This window comes from Phyllostomus hastatus, unplaced genomic scaffold (genome assembly GCF_019186645.2).
Source record: "Phyllostomus hastatus isolate PE091 unplaced genomic scaffold, TTU_PhHast_1.1 phas_scaffold_93, whole genome shotgun sequence".
NCBI lineage: Eukaryota > Metazoa > Chordata > Mammalia > Chiroptera > Phyllostomidae > Phyllostomus > Phyllostomus hastatus.
The window spans coordinates 16,382,274-16,399,924 of record NW_025334042.1 but is presented as its reverse complement, the minus strand read 5'-3'; the positions used below and the strand labels follow the sequence as shown (position 1 = coordinate 16,399,924).

Genomic DNA, 17,651 nt, shown 5'->3' with positions numbered 1-17,651 from the left:
GACCTGTAGTTTGTAAGCTTCCCCATTCCCCTTCTACAGTTAACGGGTAAACCCTACTGTATGTCTTAAAATAATCCCACCTGATGGTACTAGGCAGCCACACCAAAGACCTAACATTGTCCATACAGACATTATACTCCTCCAATATCCTTACCTTTGGAATTCACGGAGCTTTACCTTCATTTCTAGGTAGGAATTTAGAAGCCTTAGGCTTTCCCAGTTGTTAATAGATAACACACACAAAAAGGAGAGGAAGACCAAAGTCAGAAGACCCCCCCACTCTCAGGTCACCAATGAGATAGATGACAGTCCAATAATATTTTTGTTTTTATTTTATAAAACATGCAGTTTAAAACAAAACTTAAAAAAAAAACAACAAGAAAACAAAACTTGGAACAGGAGAATGGAGTGGATGGAAGACAGATGCTTCTCAGCTGTCAGCAGGAGTGAAGCCAGCAGCCAAGCTTTGTTTTGGACCCAAAGGCCCTTTTGGCAATGATGGTGTTGGCAACACCGGTGTGCTAGGGCCACCAGTCCTCTATGTGTTGCCTTTCTGGCATGCCTCAAGCAGTCAGAGACTTGAGCTATGTCTTGAACTACCATTGTATCTGATCATCTTAGCCAACTAGGTTAAGTCCTTAGCCAACTAGGAACTGCAAGTTTTGGTTTCAGGATCTTCTTTGTGTGGATATTAATCACCCAGAATATTTATTAAGAATTACTTTACATCTGGGTCAAATCTAGACCTTGTTTCTGTCCCACTGTTTTTGCAAAGGATGAAAAAGGAATCTGGCTGTTAGACCCTTTGCAAATTTCTACTGCATTCCAGTTCTATTAATAGCACCATCTGTAAATCCTGAGCAGGTTCAATTCTGGAAGTAGAGACAACTTAGGAAGCCCTCTCCCAGTTCTGGGACCACAGAACACCAAAGGGAGAGACAGCAGTTTTTTGGGAAGCAAGGAGGTCAGAGCGCCAGTACTGAGGAAAAAACAGCTGCATCTGTCAGAGACAAAACCAAGAACATTGAATCTTACAGTGAGTGGAGAAAAGGCACCTAGGATTCTTCTTAGGAAGGAAAAATACAAGAGAAAAGAGGGCATGGCCCTGTTCCAAACACTTTAGAATTGGGCAAGAGGAGGTTAGGACCAATGGAGAGTTTCAATAAAATCTATTTCACTGATTGTTGGGAGGATTAAATGCGTTGTAAACTGTTAAGTGCTTTGCAAATTTAAGGTAGAGTTAGCACCGTTAACATCATCATCATCATCATCATCATCATCACTATTATGGTGGGTATCATCTTCACATACGTAGTTAAAACCCACCCAGTAGAGTTTCCCTTGTCCCATCCCAAGCCTTACTTTTGGGACTTGTCTGGCCCTCAGGCTCGGGCACCTTCCAGTCCAATTTTCGGCCCTTCTCGTAAAGACCCTTGAGCACTTTGTGGAAGGACTCAGGCTCAGTGCCATTTTTGCTTAGCTCCAGATACTTTCGGTAGAGCTGAAGGGCTGTGCGAGCATCCTCAATACTGTCGTGGGTCTCTCCTTGAATCTTCAGGTCTGCGGAAGTAGAGATGGAATAGTTTGGGAACTCACAAAGGAAGGTAAGAATATGTTCCCCACTCCAACTCCCAATAAAGAACCTGACTGCCCTTAAAGGAAGGAGCCAAACACCATCCCTGGTGCACGGGAAGGATAGTGAAGCTAATTAATAACTTCACCACTGACTTGGGATCCTCCCTACTCTCTTTGGCCCCTCCAACACTTTTTCCTGCTCTTAATGAATACCACAAGGGCCGTTAAGGCAGAGCAACTCACCCAGAAAATACCAAGCAAGGAATCGCAGGGAAATCATTCGTTTTCGGGGCATGTGAAACAGATAGACAGTGTCAAGGACTTGGTCCTTGGGCACCTGGAAGGGATGAAAGAATGGGAGACTGAAGGTAGGGGATCCATAATTTCCCATTTACCAGAAGCACAATGTACATACCCTGAGGGGCCCACACTCAAAGAAGACTCTTAAAAAAGCCCTGCACGAACCATGAGGTTGATGACCCGGAAGTCCTTCTGCAGACCATGACCCACAAACTTGACTCCAATGTCTATGAGAAAACGAAGTTTTAAGTAGGTAGACTTGAGAGTTGTGAGGTGCTTAGAGGAAATCTTGGCATCGAGATCTCCTGGCTTTATCCCTGAGTATTGAGTCAAGTAATCCACCACCTAGGGATAGAGAAGGCAAGTTTTCCAGGCAATCTCCCCTACCACGCTTCCCTAGGTTCTAGAGTACTCTACATAAGCACAGGATCTGTCTCATTTGCACTTTCATATCCTTATACCTGCTCCTGGGTAGAGATGTAGTCATCAATGAAAGGGATACCCTCATTGGGCCCCTGGCCCCGAACACAGGTAATCCTAGCGACTGACATCTGGCTTGGTTTGATGGTCGACTTGGTGCCATCACTGCGCAACTCTGCTTCCTCCTACATGGAAGAGTTAATAAGGAAATTAGAGAAGCCTATGACTCCAAATATCCCCAGAGTTCTGTTCCAACACTCCACACTATTGGTCTTGCTTACCTCATTAAGGGTGACAAACTCAGCATCCAGGCCCACCAGGTCCCCAACCTGTGGCATCTCATTCAGCATCAATGGAATGAAGGTAGTATGTGTCTTCCGCTGCTTCCGTGCCAGTGAGGCTTCAGCCATCAGGACACTTGCCTCAATAGGGTTCTTGACTGGAAGGGAGAATCCAGAAGACACATTGCTGGGGACAGGGAAGTGACCAGGGGAGGGAAACCCAGGACAGCTCACCAGAGACTAGGTCTACAATGTGACCCTCAATAATTAAAGCATGTAAGTAAAAAGATCATGTTTAATGAACAGAGCAGGTAGATGGAACAGATAAATAAAATAATTATCAAGAAATGTGGTAAGGAAAAAAAAACTTGACAGAAAGAATAAAACTTTCACTTTGGATTTTAGCTTAGAAAATCCACAAAAATGAAGTTACTGGGAAACTATGGTTTAAAGGCACCAAAAAGGGACTTAATAATGAGTTCATCTCCTAAAGAAGAGATCTTCACTTGGGATAAAAATAATTAGACTCAAAATCCTAACGTAGCCACTTTGATCAGACTCTCCCCCACTTCTTTCTCACTATACCCTCAGGATCTTTGGCTTCTAAATTTAAGACCTTATGGGCACGAATCTGTGTAGTATCCCTGGAAATATTAACACTGGTTACACATTCTAATCTTTATGTTTCTTACTGATTTTAATCCTCACCCAAGGATATGTTTATTGATTTTAGAGCTAGAGGAAAAGAGAAAAACATCAGTGGCTTCCCATATGTGCCCTGACCAGGGATCGAACCCACAACCTTTTGGTACATGGGATGATACTTCAACCAACTGAGCCATTGGCCAGGGCCTAATCTTTCTGTTTTTTAAAGCATGTCCCCCCTTTCTTTATTTTTTAGGGGGGGGGAAGAGAGAGAGAAAAATCGATTTGTTGTTCCACTTATTTATGCATTCGTTGATTGCTTCTTACATGTGTCCTGACCAGAGACTGAACCCACAACCTTGGTGTATCAGGATGATGATGTAACCAACTGAGCTACCCAGCCAGGACACAGATCCTGATCTTAACAAGCTACTTCCTAGGTCTCTTCCTAAAGACCAATCTAAACGGCCCATGCCTTGGGTCTACTCTTGTACCACTTACTGTTCAGGTTGTATTTGGAATTAAGATTCCTTTTGATGTAATAAAGGATAGCAGGCACTTTCCAATTCATGTCAAACTGCACAGCTTCATGCTATAAAAGAAAAAGCACTTAATGGCCAACGTATAGGACCCTTTTTCCCAAGTCAGACAAATGATAAGACTCAGGCACTATTTTTAGCCCTGCTAATACTTTTTATTCTTGAGAACCCATCCCTCCCTCCTGAATTTGTCTGGTATTCTATAGGAAAATGAGGATGAGGATGCTGGGGAAAGCGGGGATGCAATGTGTTACAACTAACCTTATCAATAGGTTCAATAAGAAAGTCATTGAAGAGGTACCACTGCTGGTGGGTAACGCCCTATGGAGATACAGAGGAAGATTGATGCCAGAGCGCTGGCTGGACCACTGGGGCTCAGACTGAAGATAAGGACAGATCTAGGATTCTGTTCTGGCCACCACCAGGAGGAGCTTTGCTCTGTATTACCTCACTCACCTCCTTGCGTTGGTGGTAGGTCTCTCCAACTTTGATGTGAGCCACCAGGCTGCCCCCTGTGCGCGAGTCCAGGATGTGTACCACAGTAGCCATCAGGTCATACACATAGACACCACGTTCCTCCTCTGCCCTGGCTGGGCCCCACTGTGAGGGGGGTACCCAGGCTTCTAAGCTAAGTTTAAGGATAGGGAAGGAAGGGGAGCAGGGATAGAGGACAGGGAGTCTGGGGTATGGAATGGGGCACCAGGGTGGGTTATCTTCATCCTAGCCCATCAGTGACTCCCAACAGTAAAGTTAATGATTCTGGAAAAGCCCACTACTGGTAAACACTCAGCCTTATTCCCTTCATCTTCCCTATACTAAATTCCATTTCCCCCTACCCTGCTTCTGCCCTATCCCTCTCTCCCCTATATCCTCTCCTCTTCCCAATTTTCCAACAACCTGCACCTCATCCCCATCGGTCCAATTGCAAACATCGAGTCCTTTGTTCTTGGTCATCTTCATGCGAATAGAGAACGGAAGCCAGATATTCTTCAATTCCTCAATGGAAGAACACATCAGCATGCCCTCTGGGCTCCCTAGTTGCTTCCTGTCAGAACAAGAGAATTGGAAATTTGTACTGAGATTTAGCCAGTGACAAGAGAAGCCACTGGGTAGTTCAATACTTTGATCACTCCTAAGATAGTACCTACCAATCAGCCAAAGCAAATTCCTTGTTCTTGGAGGAGATTTCCCCACCATATTTCTTTATTGCCATCTTGAAGGCAAACTAAACACAAAGGAGAAATGATGGTTCCTCAGGAATATTAATCACATATGAAGGTCAACCAGGAGAGGGAGAAAACAAAAAAGTACCCTTAAAAAAAAAAAAAAAAAAAAGGCCCAGCTGGTATGGCTCAGTGGATTGAGCACCAGCCTGCACACCAAAGGGTCGCCAGTTGGATTCCAAGTCTAGGGCACATGCCTGGGTTGCAGGCCAGGTCCCCAGTGCGGGGTGCGGGTGAGACAACCACACAGTTGATGTTTCTCTCCCTCTCTTTCTCCTTCCCTTCCCCTCTCTAAAAAATAAATAAAATCTTAAAAAAAAGAAAGAAAAACTACTAAGACTCTGTTTCCAGCCCCAGTCCTTACCTCAGCCTGCATTCTCCAGAAATCAGCTTCTTTTGAGCTATTCACTTCACAATTGATGACAAGAATATCTGGCAGGTGGCGGATGTTGCGTGTCTGAATCTGAGAGGATAAAACAAACAAGGAATGGAAACTGCCCTGGCTGGGGTGGTTCAGTGGACTGAGTGCCAGCCTGTGAACTGAAAGGTCGCCAGTTCGATTCCCAATCAGGGCACATGCCTAGGTTGTGGGCCAGGTCCCCAGTAGGGGGTGTGCGTGAGACAACCAATCAATGTATCTCTGTCACATCGACGTTTCTCTTCCTTTCTTTCTCCCTCCCTTCCCCTGTCTCTAAAAACAAACAAATACGGAATGGAAGGGAGCCTACAGGGAAAGAAACTTGGACAGGAGTAGTGAAATTTGGATCTGTATCCTCAAACTGGGGTTCTTCCCACTCCCCACAGATCTCTGGATGACAGTGCTCACCTAGCCAGCCCCAGATGAGACCATAGCTGAGTACCCAACATGGCAGGACTCTAGTCCAGTGCAACAGCCCACTCACCGTGGGCTGGTACTTTTCACAGTTGTCACACCACGCCTGCGTATTCTGCTCCAGGCAGATGCTTCGCTTTAGCACCTGGGCAAAGTCATAGTTCTTCCCGGTTTTATCTGTGGGGAAACTGGATACTTCACTCCAAGTTCTCCCTTCTACTCACTGTTAGTGTTAGCCCCCCAACACCCTCTCCTTGGTGTTACAGGACACTGGGGAAGCCTTCCCAACCCAGCTGCAGGGTATACCACTGTTGCTACCCTCAGGGTAGGAGAGCGTGAAGAGCAGGGTAGATGAGGCTCGCACGGTCTCACTGCCACAGCGGCAGAGGCTGCAGTTCTCCATCTCACAGCTGAACAGCTGCCCAATGACAGAGTCCCCCGATGAGCAAAAGCTGCTAAGAGTGGGGAGGGTGATATATGCGCAGTGAGGGAGTTACAAGACCCTGTAAGTCATAGAGGGGCCTGTCGTGGTAGCTTTAACTATTCTTGTCCCAATCCATACCTGCCTCCAGCACCTCGATAAGCCTGGGGTACTTCCAGCTCCTGCATATCCTGATGCAGCTGCGTGAGAATGAAGCGATTCCACCGCTGGATGAGCCTGGCCAGATTGCCCTTGCCTGAAGCCTCATCCGAGTCAGCCAGGATCAGGCCAAGGGCTGAGGCCTCAGGAATGGTGCGGAACGCCCGAAGAAAATTACTGCCCTGGAATCAAGGAAGTGTGTTGGTGGAAAGAAGTTATTTCTCTTTTGTGGCCACCTGCACAGAAATATCTCTGCCTACTATCCACCTGCATTCCTCTTTTATTGTCCCAGGTCTTTAGGCACTGACCTGACAAGGGTCACCTCGGGAGAGGTCCAACATGTGGAAAAGGAAGCCCAGCTCACATGCCAGGCAGAACTCCTTCTGGCAAAGGTGGTTCTGGATTAGGCAACGAACAGGCTCCAGGAAATACAGTACCTAGAAGGAAGAGCAGAAAAAATTACAATGGCCACTGCTATGAAGAGGAAGAGAGACTGGAAGATTGGGTGAGCTGGTGGAGTCCAAAAGAGGAGTCCACTGAAGCAGCAGAGCTCACAGAGGAGACGTGAAGGCTGTGCAGCAAAAAAGAATGGTGGAGGGGCCATGGCAAAGTGGGCCTGGCTGGGGAGACATGGAGAAGAGTAGGAGCTGTGGGGCAGAGAGAAGAAAGGCAGCAGGCACGTTCAAGTCACGATAGTACCCATCCTTACCTGGATCATGCAGTTACAGTAGGCATTGGGGATGTGGGGCTCCAATCCAGCAAAGAGGGTCTTATTGTAGTGTTTGAAGTCAAAGTCCTCCAGCCCTAGCTTGGAGTATTTGATGGTTACCTGAGGTAGAAACAGTCTAAGCAAGATAAAGAAATCCTCCAAGTCCCCTAGCCATAACCTCCCCCCAAGCCTCCCTCCTAAGTCAGGAGGGGTAGGTGAAAGCTTCTCGACTGAGTCCTTTAGTCTTTTCTTACATGACCCCGTCCCCTGGGAACTTTTCCCTACATCCTTCCTTGGTATTCCCCAGTACCTTGCGGTATTTCTTAGAGACCATGTGGCGATGTGGCTCTTCTTCCCGCCCTACTGGTGACTCAGTGACCTGGCTGAAGCTGTCAAATTCACTGTCTGACTCCTTGAGTCGGTAAGGAATCTAAAATTTTTAAAAACAGGTAACCTGGTTGGATGCCTTAATCATCTTTGTTGCCCCAATACTGAACGAGTCACCAAGTCCTCAGCCTAGTTTCACCGGGTGTTCACCATTCACTTTCTATTCCCACTGCATCAACCCACCTCATCACAGCTGGACAACTGTGATGGCCTCCACACTGGGCTCCCCACATCCACTCCATCTAGCATGCCGCTACCAAACTAACCCCCACAGAAGGCCCCTTTCGGTGCCTCACTTCCTCCACTATACACTGGATTTCAAGGCCTCACAAACAGGCCCTCACCCACCTCAATCTCTCACTGCTTCCCAATGGAACAGCCATTCCAGCCAGACTGGTTGGTATAGCCATTGTCCCCACTAGGTGCCCATTTTGCAGTTAAGCCTCTTGAGACCTTTACAGACACTTATCTCTCATCTTTAACATATGCTGCTGTTACTATCTACTTACTCATCTCTCACCTCTCTAGCGTATGATATCTACCTCTTTCAGTATGCACGCCCTGAGCACTCTGGCCCAGAGTAAAACTTTCCCTCCAAACAGCTCTGGCGGTGAATGCTTACCACATTCCTCTAGCACGTAACAACACAACATAAATAATTTCTGTTATGAATAGGTCTTATTTTCACCAACCAGATACTAAACTTCTTAAGACCAAGGACCCTATCTTCTATGTCTCTGAATCCTCCTTGACACCTAGTATAGTATCTTCAATTTAATAAGCTCCAAAAAGCTTTTACTGAGCCCACTGCCATGGCGGCTGTGTACGCAGCCCAGCTGCTGCGCCCAGTTTTCCATCACAGCAGTTGCAGTGCTCGCCATGCTGTGGGAGGGCTGCTACCTCCAGCACAGTGACTGATGGACCCACACGTGGATATTCAGTCACCCTCTCTCTGACTTCCAACCATGACCCCCACCACCAACCACCACCTCTTGAGCACCTCTCTGTGCTGGGTGCTGTTCTGGACATTGGGGAGGGATTCAAAAGGAAATAAAAAGGCACAGTCCTTTCCCTTAAGAAGCTTGTCATTTAATTTGGGAGCTTAAACCCATTCAAATGAGGTGGCATAAGAACAATAAGCATTATTTCACTAGAATGAGTACTAGGAAAAAAGTTCATGCATCTGTTCATGTCAAATCCACCAATGACTTTGCTTATGAAATAAATGATCAGAGAGAGATGACAACAAAACCATTTGATATCCACTTAAAAAAGATACTAGCCCTGGCTGGTGGGGCTCAGTGGATTGAGCGCTGGCCTGTGAACTGAAAGGTCACCAGTTTGATTCCTGGTCGGGGCACATGCCTGGGTTGCAGGCCAGGTCTCCAAATGGGGGCCTGCAAAAGGCAACTGATATTTCTCTCCCTCTCTTCTCCCTCCCTTCCCCTCTCTTCCCCTTCTTGTTTGTTGAAAGTAAACAAATAAAACATTTTTTAAAAAAGATGCTAGGAGAGGAGCTGTCAATAGCCAGCAGACAGATTGCTCATTCAAGCTGGATGAAGCTCTCCATCATACCTCCCAAGACTTGATTTATGGACAGTCACAAAGGATGTGGTTTCTCAGGCTCTTGATGGCTACAGCGGCAATTTAGTTAATTGACTATTTTTCTTAAGAACCTGTGGGACCCCCCAAGGAGGCAGAGGTACAAATATTATATTACATAGAATAAAATATAACCTCAAAAAGAAATTTACTGACAAAAAACAAAAGCTACTGAGAACCAGTAAAGGAAAAAGGAGAAATGCCAGTGGGCTGGGCTGGGGGAGAGCTGGCCCTCTCCCCTCTGAACATACCTGATTACGTAGCCTGGTCCGTGGGTTGGGTGCATAGCCAATGAAGCCCACCTTCTTCATGGTGCGCAGAATCTCTGCATCCACCGGGGGTGCTCGCCTACAATGTAGTACAGTTCTAAGGCTTGAAGGTTGTGGTATCTGCCTATCTAATCCCCAACCCGCAAGGGGCCAGATAAAAAGAAAATACTGAAAGTAGACAAAAAATCAGAAAAGAAGTAGAATAATAACAGAGAATCTCAGTATGTCAGCCCTTTCCCTGCCCCCCTTCTGGCCCAGATGTGAGGTACAACCTGGGAGCCGGAGCAGAGTTGGCAGCAGGCCAATCAGAGAGAAGCGTGTCTGTGGTGAGTGGGACAGGGATGAGGGAAAGAGGCAGCAGGTCCTGGCTCCAGTCCAGAGGAGGCAGTGAGTCCACAAGACAGGGCAAGGCAAACTCAGTCTCCCGGGAGTAGGGGTTGAAGGAAGGCTCAGGGGAATCAGTCCAGAGGTGCACACAGCCCTCGGAATCTCCAAAGGCCAGGGCCTGCTTGCTGGCTGACACATCAAACGTCATTAACAGAGGCCCCACAGGATTCACATGAAAGATGTCTGCTGGGTTGGCCAGGCCTGTGGGTTCACAAAACTGGCATTGCCCTAGGAGGGAGGAGGAAGCCCACTGAGCGAGCCCTGGAAGGTGAAGGGAGCCATCCTTTTATGCCCTTTCTATCCTCTTCCCTTGGTATAAAGGCAAGATGGGACCCAAATCAATGCCTAGAGCTACAGAGAATACCATCTGATGCTTCCCATAAGCCACAGGGAAGTATGCTATATAGCAAAGGGAAGTTCCCAAGTTGTTTAGCCTGCTCCACCTTTTATCTTCTTCTGTTATTTACACCAAGGGAGACAACAACAGCTTTCATCTCTGACCAGATCATCTCTGAAGCGAGACCCAGAGACCCCACTGAAAGGTTACTTTTTTCTCCAACAAAGAGGTTCCTGGAAGTATTCTCCCTCTGGCACCCAGTTCCCCTTTGCTCATCAACCTCTCTTATATGGACTGTCTCACACCCCCTTCATACCTGACTGGGAGATGATAGCAAGACGAGAAGTATACGTAGGAATGAAACGCAAGAAGGCAGGATCCACGTGGACTTGAAGTGGTGTGATGGCACGCATCATGCGCAGATCATACACCTTGAGGAAACGGTCACAGGCGAGGCCGGTGAGGCGGCTGGAGAAGCCACAAGTGGCCAGCAGGTTGCCATGCACGTCAAAGTCCGACAGACTCCCTGAGAAAGCATCAAACTCGTGCTCCACCTTAAAAGTGCGAAGGTCTCGCAGGGAAATCTGAAGAAGAGATAACCTGGTTATCTGCCAAAGCTGTTACCAGGAAGAATACCTGCCACCTACCTAACACTGAGGCCCCTACTAAGCCTCTAGATATGGGCAATTAAGGAACACAGAAGGCAAAAAGAGAAGCTAAGAGCTGAAATGGATCCCAAGGAGAATGTTGACCCTTTTGCCCCTGAGGTACCTAGTTACAACAAAAAACATCAGGCTGAAGAATTAATTTTACAGTATAACAAGGCTGGATGGGGACTCGGTTCATCCCCCCTCCCCTCCAGCTACAGACATAGCACTGAAGGCAAGGCTGGGCCCAGCCACCCATCTGGTGAAACGGGGCCCCGTGTTGGGAGGAAAAATGGAACTCAGCCACCTTGCCGGATGTGTGGCCACAGAAGAAGAAGCGGTTTGTCTGTCTCATGATGGTGACTCCAGGTGTCTCAACTGCATACTAGGGAAGGAAGGAGAAAGCAGTGAAAACAAACTGAAAGAACAAAAAGGTCACACACACACAAATCTTAGGCATGTCCCCAGCTCAGGTGTTACCCTCTGCCCCACCACAGTAACTCAGACCCTGCTTGGGTCTCTCCTGTCCTGGGCTTATACCTTCTGCGTCTCCTGGACAGTGTTAAGGTCGATTTCCAATATGTGGTTCTGCAGCCCACCAACAAGCAGCGTGCTGCTGTCAGTCAGCAGAAGACTGTGCATATCCTCACTCTCGTCCAGCCTGGGGGGAGAGGAAAGGCTAAGGGGTCAGTGTCTCTAAAGTTCCTAGCCCAGACTAAAAGTCTTTCTGTTCTATGAGGGACTCTTTCTCAGTCCAGAGCTGAGAAGTCACTTACAGATAATCAAATATAATGAGGCCCCCACGGGCCATGTACTTGAGGTTGTTCTTGGTGAGAAAAAGGATACCATTCTCCAGGCTCTGGATCTGCCTAATGTCATCACTGCCATTGACCTGAAAGGATGAGTAGCGCTCCAAGGTTGGGCCGAAAAATGAAGTGGCATGACCCTGCAGCGGACAAAAAGATGACACACCCTGAGCAGACGGGTAGGGTCATCCCGGCTAGAATTCAGGAACTAGCCTTTGCTCAGCTTGTTTCCATTCTTGCTTCCTGGCCTTTCTGGCTAGCAGCAACCAAGGCATAAGGCTAGACACCAGTCTTGGTGATAAACACTGAAAATACCATCTTATGTTTGTTTAGTGCTTTACAAAGTACTTCTGTAAACTGCCTCCTATTACCCTCACAACGACCCTGCTGAGTGGGTAATGGCTCAGTTGGTTTGAATGCTGTTCAGAAGGTCAGGGATGTGGGGTCTGATCCTCCACTGGCCACCTGGGTTTCTTATGTTCCATAGTCAAGTCTTAATCTTTACCAGCCGTGAGGGAAATGTGTACTGTGGGGCTGGAACAGAGAATGTGAAACTCATTCCACTCTTGGCTTCTGTGTCATTCACTGCTGGCTTCTCTCCTGACTCTTAGCTCATACCCTCTCTTTCTGTGCTCTTTCTGACCAACCACTCTTGAAACATGGCTATTCCCAGCACACTATCTTCTCACTCTACTGTCTTCCTAGGTAATCCCATCCACTGTCAAGGTTTTAATCGTCCATTTTTAAGCTGATGAATCCTAATTCCTTCCCTAATCCAGCTCACTGTCTCAAGTTTCAGACGTATATATCCAAATACCGACTAAACATCTCTTCTGATATTCCATGGAAAGTTCAAACTCATTACAGCCTAAATTAAGTTCACCACTTTTATCCTGTTTCAATTCTTAACTGTATTTCCCATGGTACCATGATCTACCCCGTAGGCCAAGTCACTGGTAGTCAAATCTTGTTTATTTTACTTCCTAAATATTTCCCAAATCTGTTTTCATGTATACATCTCTACAGCGCTTCATTCAGGCCTGAACTACAACCTGAAAACTGATCTCAGATGGCCCTACCTCACCCCCCTTAAATCAAACTCTATGCTGCTGCCTCAGTAATCAGACCTTGTCATTCTGGACAAAAATCTTTGGTGGCCTGAAGGATGAAGTCCAAGCACCTTTAAGATAGCATATGGGGTTTTCCAGAATGTTTTTCCCCCAGACATCTGCATGGCTCTCTCTCCCTTCTACATGGCTTAAAATAGGCATCCTGGCCTGCACCCAGGTGTCTGCTCAAATGTGACTTTATCACAGAGACCTTCCCCAACTAACTATCTAAAATAGCAACACCTCCCACCCTTCATTACCTTAACACCCTTACTTTATTTTTCTCAAGGATACTAAGCAACACTTGATATACAAATGGGAACCCCTCCAAAACCTGGAATTACCTTCTGGAGGGTGGGCCCTTTGTAGTAAAAGCTTCCCCTGCTAGGTGAGTGTTCTAAGAACCCATCTGTATCAATATACCAGCTGGTGTTGTTGTGAAAGGCTGCGTTTAGCTTCAGTGAATTTTTCTAGAAGACTTTCAATGCATCTGCCCATTTCATGATGGCTGATTTAGGAGCACACCTACCCACATTGCACTGAGTGTTCAGCAGTTTTTGACCAAAAATGGGGTGACTCTCATGCCCCACCCTCCCCATTCACATGATCTCACCCCAAGAGACTTTTTTGTTTTCATGGATAAAAAAAGTCCTCAAAGGGAAATGTTTTGCCAATGTGGAACAGGTGAAACAAACAAACAAAAAAAACAAAAGCACTAAAAGGCATCAAAATCAACAGGTTCAAAAACTGTTGAGCAGCGGAAAAAAGTCTCAATAGATGTATTGCATCAAATGGAAAGTACTTTGAAGGAGAGTGAAGTTTAAACATGTAAAAATAAATACACAAATTTTTATCAATAAAATCCGGGTTCTTTTGGGTCCCCCCTCGTACTAGAAATTATTTTTGTTCCCTTTTAAAGTGCTTATTCCAAACTTTGACTCCAGAGCAAGGTCTGGCACCTAGTAGGTGCTCAAAAAATACTGGTTGAATGAAGAAATGTCTAACTCTTCAGCTTCATCTTCTAGTCCAGTAAACCTTAATTGTTTCTGTTCCTGCATTCCACAATCATTGTGCTGTGTGATGCACTGGGAATTTTTGTTTATCCCATTGCTTGTGCCAAAAGAGCATTCTCCTCTTTTCTTCATCTGATTTCTGCTCATCTCTGACGACTCAGTTCATGTGTCACTTCCTTCTGGAAGTCCTTTGACTCTCCTCTTTGCTCTCCAGCACATGGTACATATTTTCACACTAGCATTTAGTAGTTTATATCCTAAGTTCATAATTCTTCTAAAGTACCATGAATCATCTGTTTATATGTCTTTTTCCCTTATTGTCCTGTAAACTCCTTGAAGGCAAAGATTATGTTTTACTCAGCTTAATTACCTGGGCCTAGTATAGCAGTAGATATTGCCCACTGAAATGAATGCATTACCAAATTTTTTTTTCATTCTAGATGTCTAATGGAAAAACAATTCATACTCTACGTATGGGAAATTAGTAAACCAAGACTAGCATGTTATTGTCCTGAAAATCTTTGGGCTCACAAGCATATTGGCAGTATGGATACACATTTTTAAAAAATCAACATTGATTAACTGCTCTCAGAGATATTAAGTCAGCCAAAGAAGATAGAATGATTCCATGCCAGATATAAAGAAACATGCGTTAACCATTGTATAATGATAAAAGTGGAAAAGAGAGGAGGGGAATTAGAAATTAGATATAGATGGCTATCAGTTAACAGCTATCAAGATTAATCACAGCAGGGAATTGCAAATTGTGGCAGAGGTAGAGTGGCTACTGAAAAGGAGCACCTATGTGACTCATCCCTGGGTGCCAGGACTCCCCTTCTCTACTCTCTTCCTCTTGGCCTGACTCAGAGACCCAGCTATCTCTCATTACTTCAATTACAGCTCCTCGCAAAGCAGCTAAAACCAGATAAAACATCCAACATCTCCTTTCAGCCTTTGCAAAGGGGTCTGGTTCTTACCCCGTGGCTTCCCACCCACAGCATCTCCTCGTGCAAGTCAAAGTGGGAGACGGAGACAGGTACGCCCACTTCAGCCACCACACTGTGCAGTTCAGAGTAGACACCTTCCATTATGTGCACTGACTCCTGGACAGGAAGAGCCTCCAAGGCCACTCCCTCCGGGTCCAGCTCCACATTCTGTAGCAGACTTGGGTTCAGGTGGGCATCCAGGACAGGGTCCAGGGCAGAATGCATGGCTGGGGCATACTCTGCCAGTCCAGGATCCAGACCCTCGAAGTTCATGATGATGGCTGCAGCAGATTAGACCTGTTTCACACCCTACCTTGCCACAGCCCCTTTAGATGCCTGACCCAACCTTCAGCAGGACAGCACCAGTGGGCATCCTAGCCTGTAAAGGGAAAGAGGTAACTAAGTCAGGGGTAGACCCAGATACTTGTATTTAGTGTGTTAGACGTTATCTAGAAAGGAGAAAGATACAGCAGGCAAGGGATGCGGTAGGCAGGAGATGAAGCAGGAAGGAATGGGTAGGGGACAGTGGGGCAGAGGTGGGAGAAGTATCCTCCCTTCCTCTTTCCCACTATGTCCTCCGTACTCCCCCCCACCCAACTATCCAACGTAGTCCTTGACTTCCTTTTCACTTCCCTTCAGGCCTGCTCACTTGCCTGGTTCACACTTGAACCATCAGTGGAAGGAACAGCAATTGCAGAGGTAGGAATTGGATAGGGCGGGGATAAGGTGCTAATTCCCCAGAATTAGGGCTGGGGGTGGAGGGTTGAGAGATGAGAACAAAAGAAGCCAGTTTCCCACAATCTTCTGTAATGTTACCCAGGATTCTCTAACAGAAAATAATAATGGTCAGTTACCCACAATTGGGGCGGGAGTAGAGGGACGTGATAGAAATGGCTAGTTACCCAGAATTCCCTGGGGGAACCAGAGAAATCAACTACCCAGAATTCTCCCCCGGCGGTAGGGAAGGGAGGGCTTAGGGCAGGGGTCAGATGTGTTCCTAGGATGCTTACGGGGATTGGGTCATTACCAAGATTTCTCCATGGCGGATATTTTGGAGCTCGTGGAATTAAAACGAGTAGGGGGAGAACAAGCGCCGTCAGCTACGCGGGAAATTCCAGTTTCCCCAATTCTCCCCCGCGCCAGAGGCTCAACCGAACTCTACAACAGAAAGAAGGCGGACTCTCAGTCGCAGTTCCCAATCAGGAAAGAGTTGGGGCTCACCTAAGCCAATCAGAAGGAACCAGGTTCAGAGGGCTCCTCGAGGAGACGGGTGCAAAGAGCTAGGCAAAAACAGGGCTTACGGCACGCCGATGGGGACAATTATAGTCAACCCCTGACCCAATAGGATGTTGTGAAAAATTCATCCCTTGTCTTTTAAGCCTCCTTTGAGCAAAACTAGAGGACGCCAGTTCCGAAACAGAATTTTCATGTTTCCTGTAACTTAAGAAACTGTAATCAGGGACGCTCAAGGCAAATCACTGGGGGTCGACTGCTGGGTATTCCCACTGTAGCCGGTCCACCCCCTCTTTCCCAGTGCTCTTGTGAGCTATTCCACCTTTAACTTTGTTGCCCCCGAAACTCGCTGGCATTTCCTATCACTTCAGATAGGCGAGAGAAAAAAGGAAGCGGGAGCCAAGCTCCTAACAGGGCCCAAAAGGCTGCATCTTCTGAGATTCTAAGGGCATCCATCTGAAACTCCCATCTGTGATTATAACCTCCCCCAGAGGCCCCGGTAATATTCCCAGGGAATAGGACCCCGCTGCTATCAAATTCCCCTAGCTCTTGGAGCTGGACATTACCCCTCAGTGGGACACGAGCACGGTAAATTGTGACATTTGCCTTCCCAAAACTCTTACAGATTTAGCATCAACAGTCATTCAGAGGGATTCTTGGGTCCTAACTCGAAGCTTTAACTGCTTTGAAATGGATCGGGGTTGTGAGATGTTTTCAAGGCACTTAAGCTCAGGTTGTAAAGGCCATGTAGAGGGCGTCTTTGGTGGAAGGAATTCGTCTCGGAGAATACTATTTTAAAACATTTCTCACCCTCAGTAAAGGCTGGTACACAGATCTTTCTTTATATAAGGACCCCAGAATTTAGACTTCAGGACTCAGCATGATCCTAAACTCAGTCGGAGGTCACAGACCAAGAGAAAAATACCTCAACTCAGAGGGTCTCTCAAATTAATCTGACTTCACAGGTCTTCAGATTTAGAATCTTGTAAAGAGATGGATGCTGAAAGACCTAGATAATTTCTACACTTAGAGAAATTTCCATGCTGAGGTTTCAAATTGAGAAAGACTTCACAGACCTATGAGAAATACAGGATCTGAGATACCCAGAGATACCTGGGCCAAATGAGCTACTTTATCAGATGCTGTGTCTCCTCACAGTGTCAACTATAATGGAACAGTTGAAAATGAAGGCTCTGAATTCCAGATCTGCACTGGAATTCAGCTACTTAATAGCTTTGTGATCTTGGGCAAGTTACTTATCTCTGTGTCTCAGTTTCCTCATTTGTTGTATGGGGATAATAATAATACCTACCTCATTAATTTGTCATGAGAATTAAATGGGTTAATACATGAAAAGTGCTTAGATCAAGTACTAGGCATAAAGTGAGAGCTGGATATACAGGATGGGGCCAAAGTAGGTTTACAGTTGTGGGTACACAAAATAATTTATTCTTGTATTATGTATTAATTATTATATTATTTCCCATATGAACAACTGCAAACTTACTTTGGCCCCACCCTGTATAGTAGCCATCATTATTAACCACCTGGGAAAACTTCAACTGGATTTGAAGCCTGGGCATCCAACTGGAAAGGTCTGCTTACAAGTGTCTTGTGAATGAGATTTGCATAATGGCTAAAGCCCTGCTGACGTCAAAGGCCCCTTGCAGCTCCAGGTCATATCTAGTCCTGGAAGTAATTCCTGTCACACGACAGTCCCACAGTCGCCCCACCAACCTTGCTTCCCACCCAGCTCCCCAAGCACCAGGAA

The 17,651-nt window shown here is 46.3% G+C and overlaps 1 protein-coding gene and 1 pseudogene across 6 annotated transcripts; one reads left to right on the top strand and one right to left on the bottom strand.

Moving 5' to 3' along the window:
• Positions 1–314: 314 nt before the first annotated feature.
• On the bottom strand, positions 315–15,804 carry PAN2 (poly(A) specific ribonuclease subunit PAN2). Of its 6 annotated transcripts, none has more exons than XM_045829157.1 (26): positions 15,675–15,804; positions 14,639–15,026; positions 11,510–11,679; positions 11,274–11,394; positions 11,041–11,118; positions 10,403–10,670; positions 9,635–9,977; positions 9,345–9,441; positions 7,415–7,534; positions 7,105–7,224; positions 6,704–6,832; positions 6,378–6,577; positions 6,122–6,270; positions 5,886–5,992; positions 5,348–5,446; positions 4,909–4,985; positions 4,658–4,805; positions 4,217–4,360; positions 4,022–4,081; positions 3,723–3,813; positions 2,577–2,734; positions 2,337–2,480; positions 2,041–2,220; positions 1,819–1,912; positions 1,363–1,560; positions 315–1,000 (listed from the first exon to the last, which is right to left on the bottom strand). In XM_045829157.1, exons 2-26 carry the CDS (start codon positions 14,918–14,920, stop codon positions 966–968), a joined length of 3,612 nt encoding a protein of 1,203 aa, XP_045685113.1. In that variant the 5' UTR covers positions 14,921–15,026; positions 15,675–15,804; the 3' UTR covers positions 315–965. The 6 variants fall into 6 exon arrangements, with proteins under 6 accessions (XP_045685113.1, XP_045685115.1, XP_045685116.1 ...); XM_045829159.1 differs by having other exon boundaries at positions 4,664–4,805; XM_045829160.1 differs by having other exon boundaries at positions 6,134–6,270.
• LOC123812440 lies at positions 8,531–9,150 on the top strand (annotated as a pseudogene).
• Positions 15,805–17,651: the final 1,847 nt, after the last annotated feature.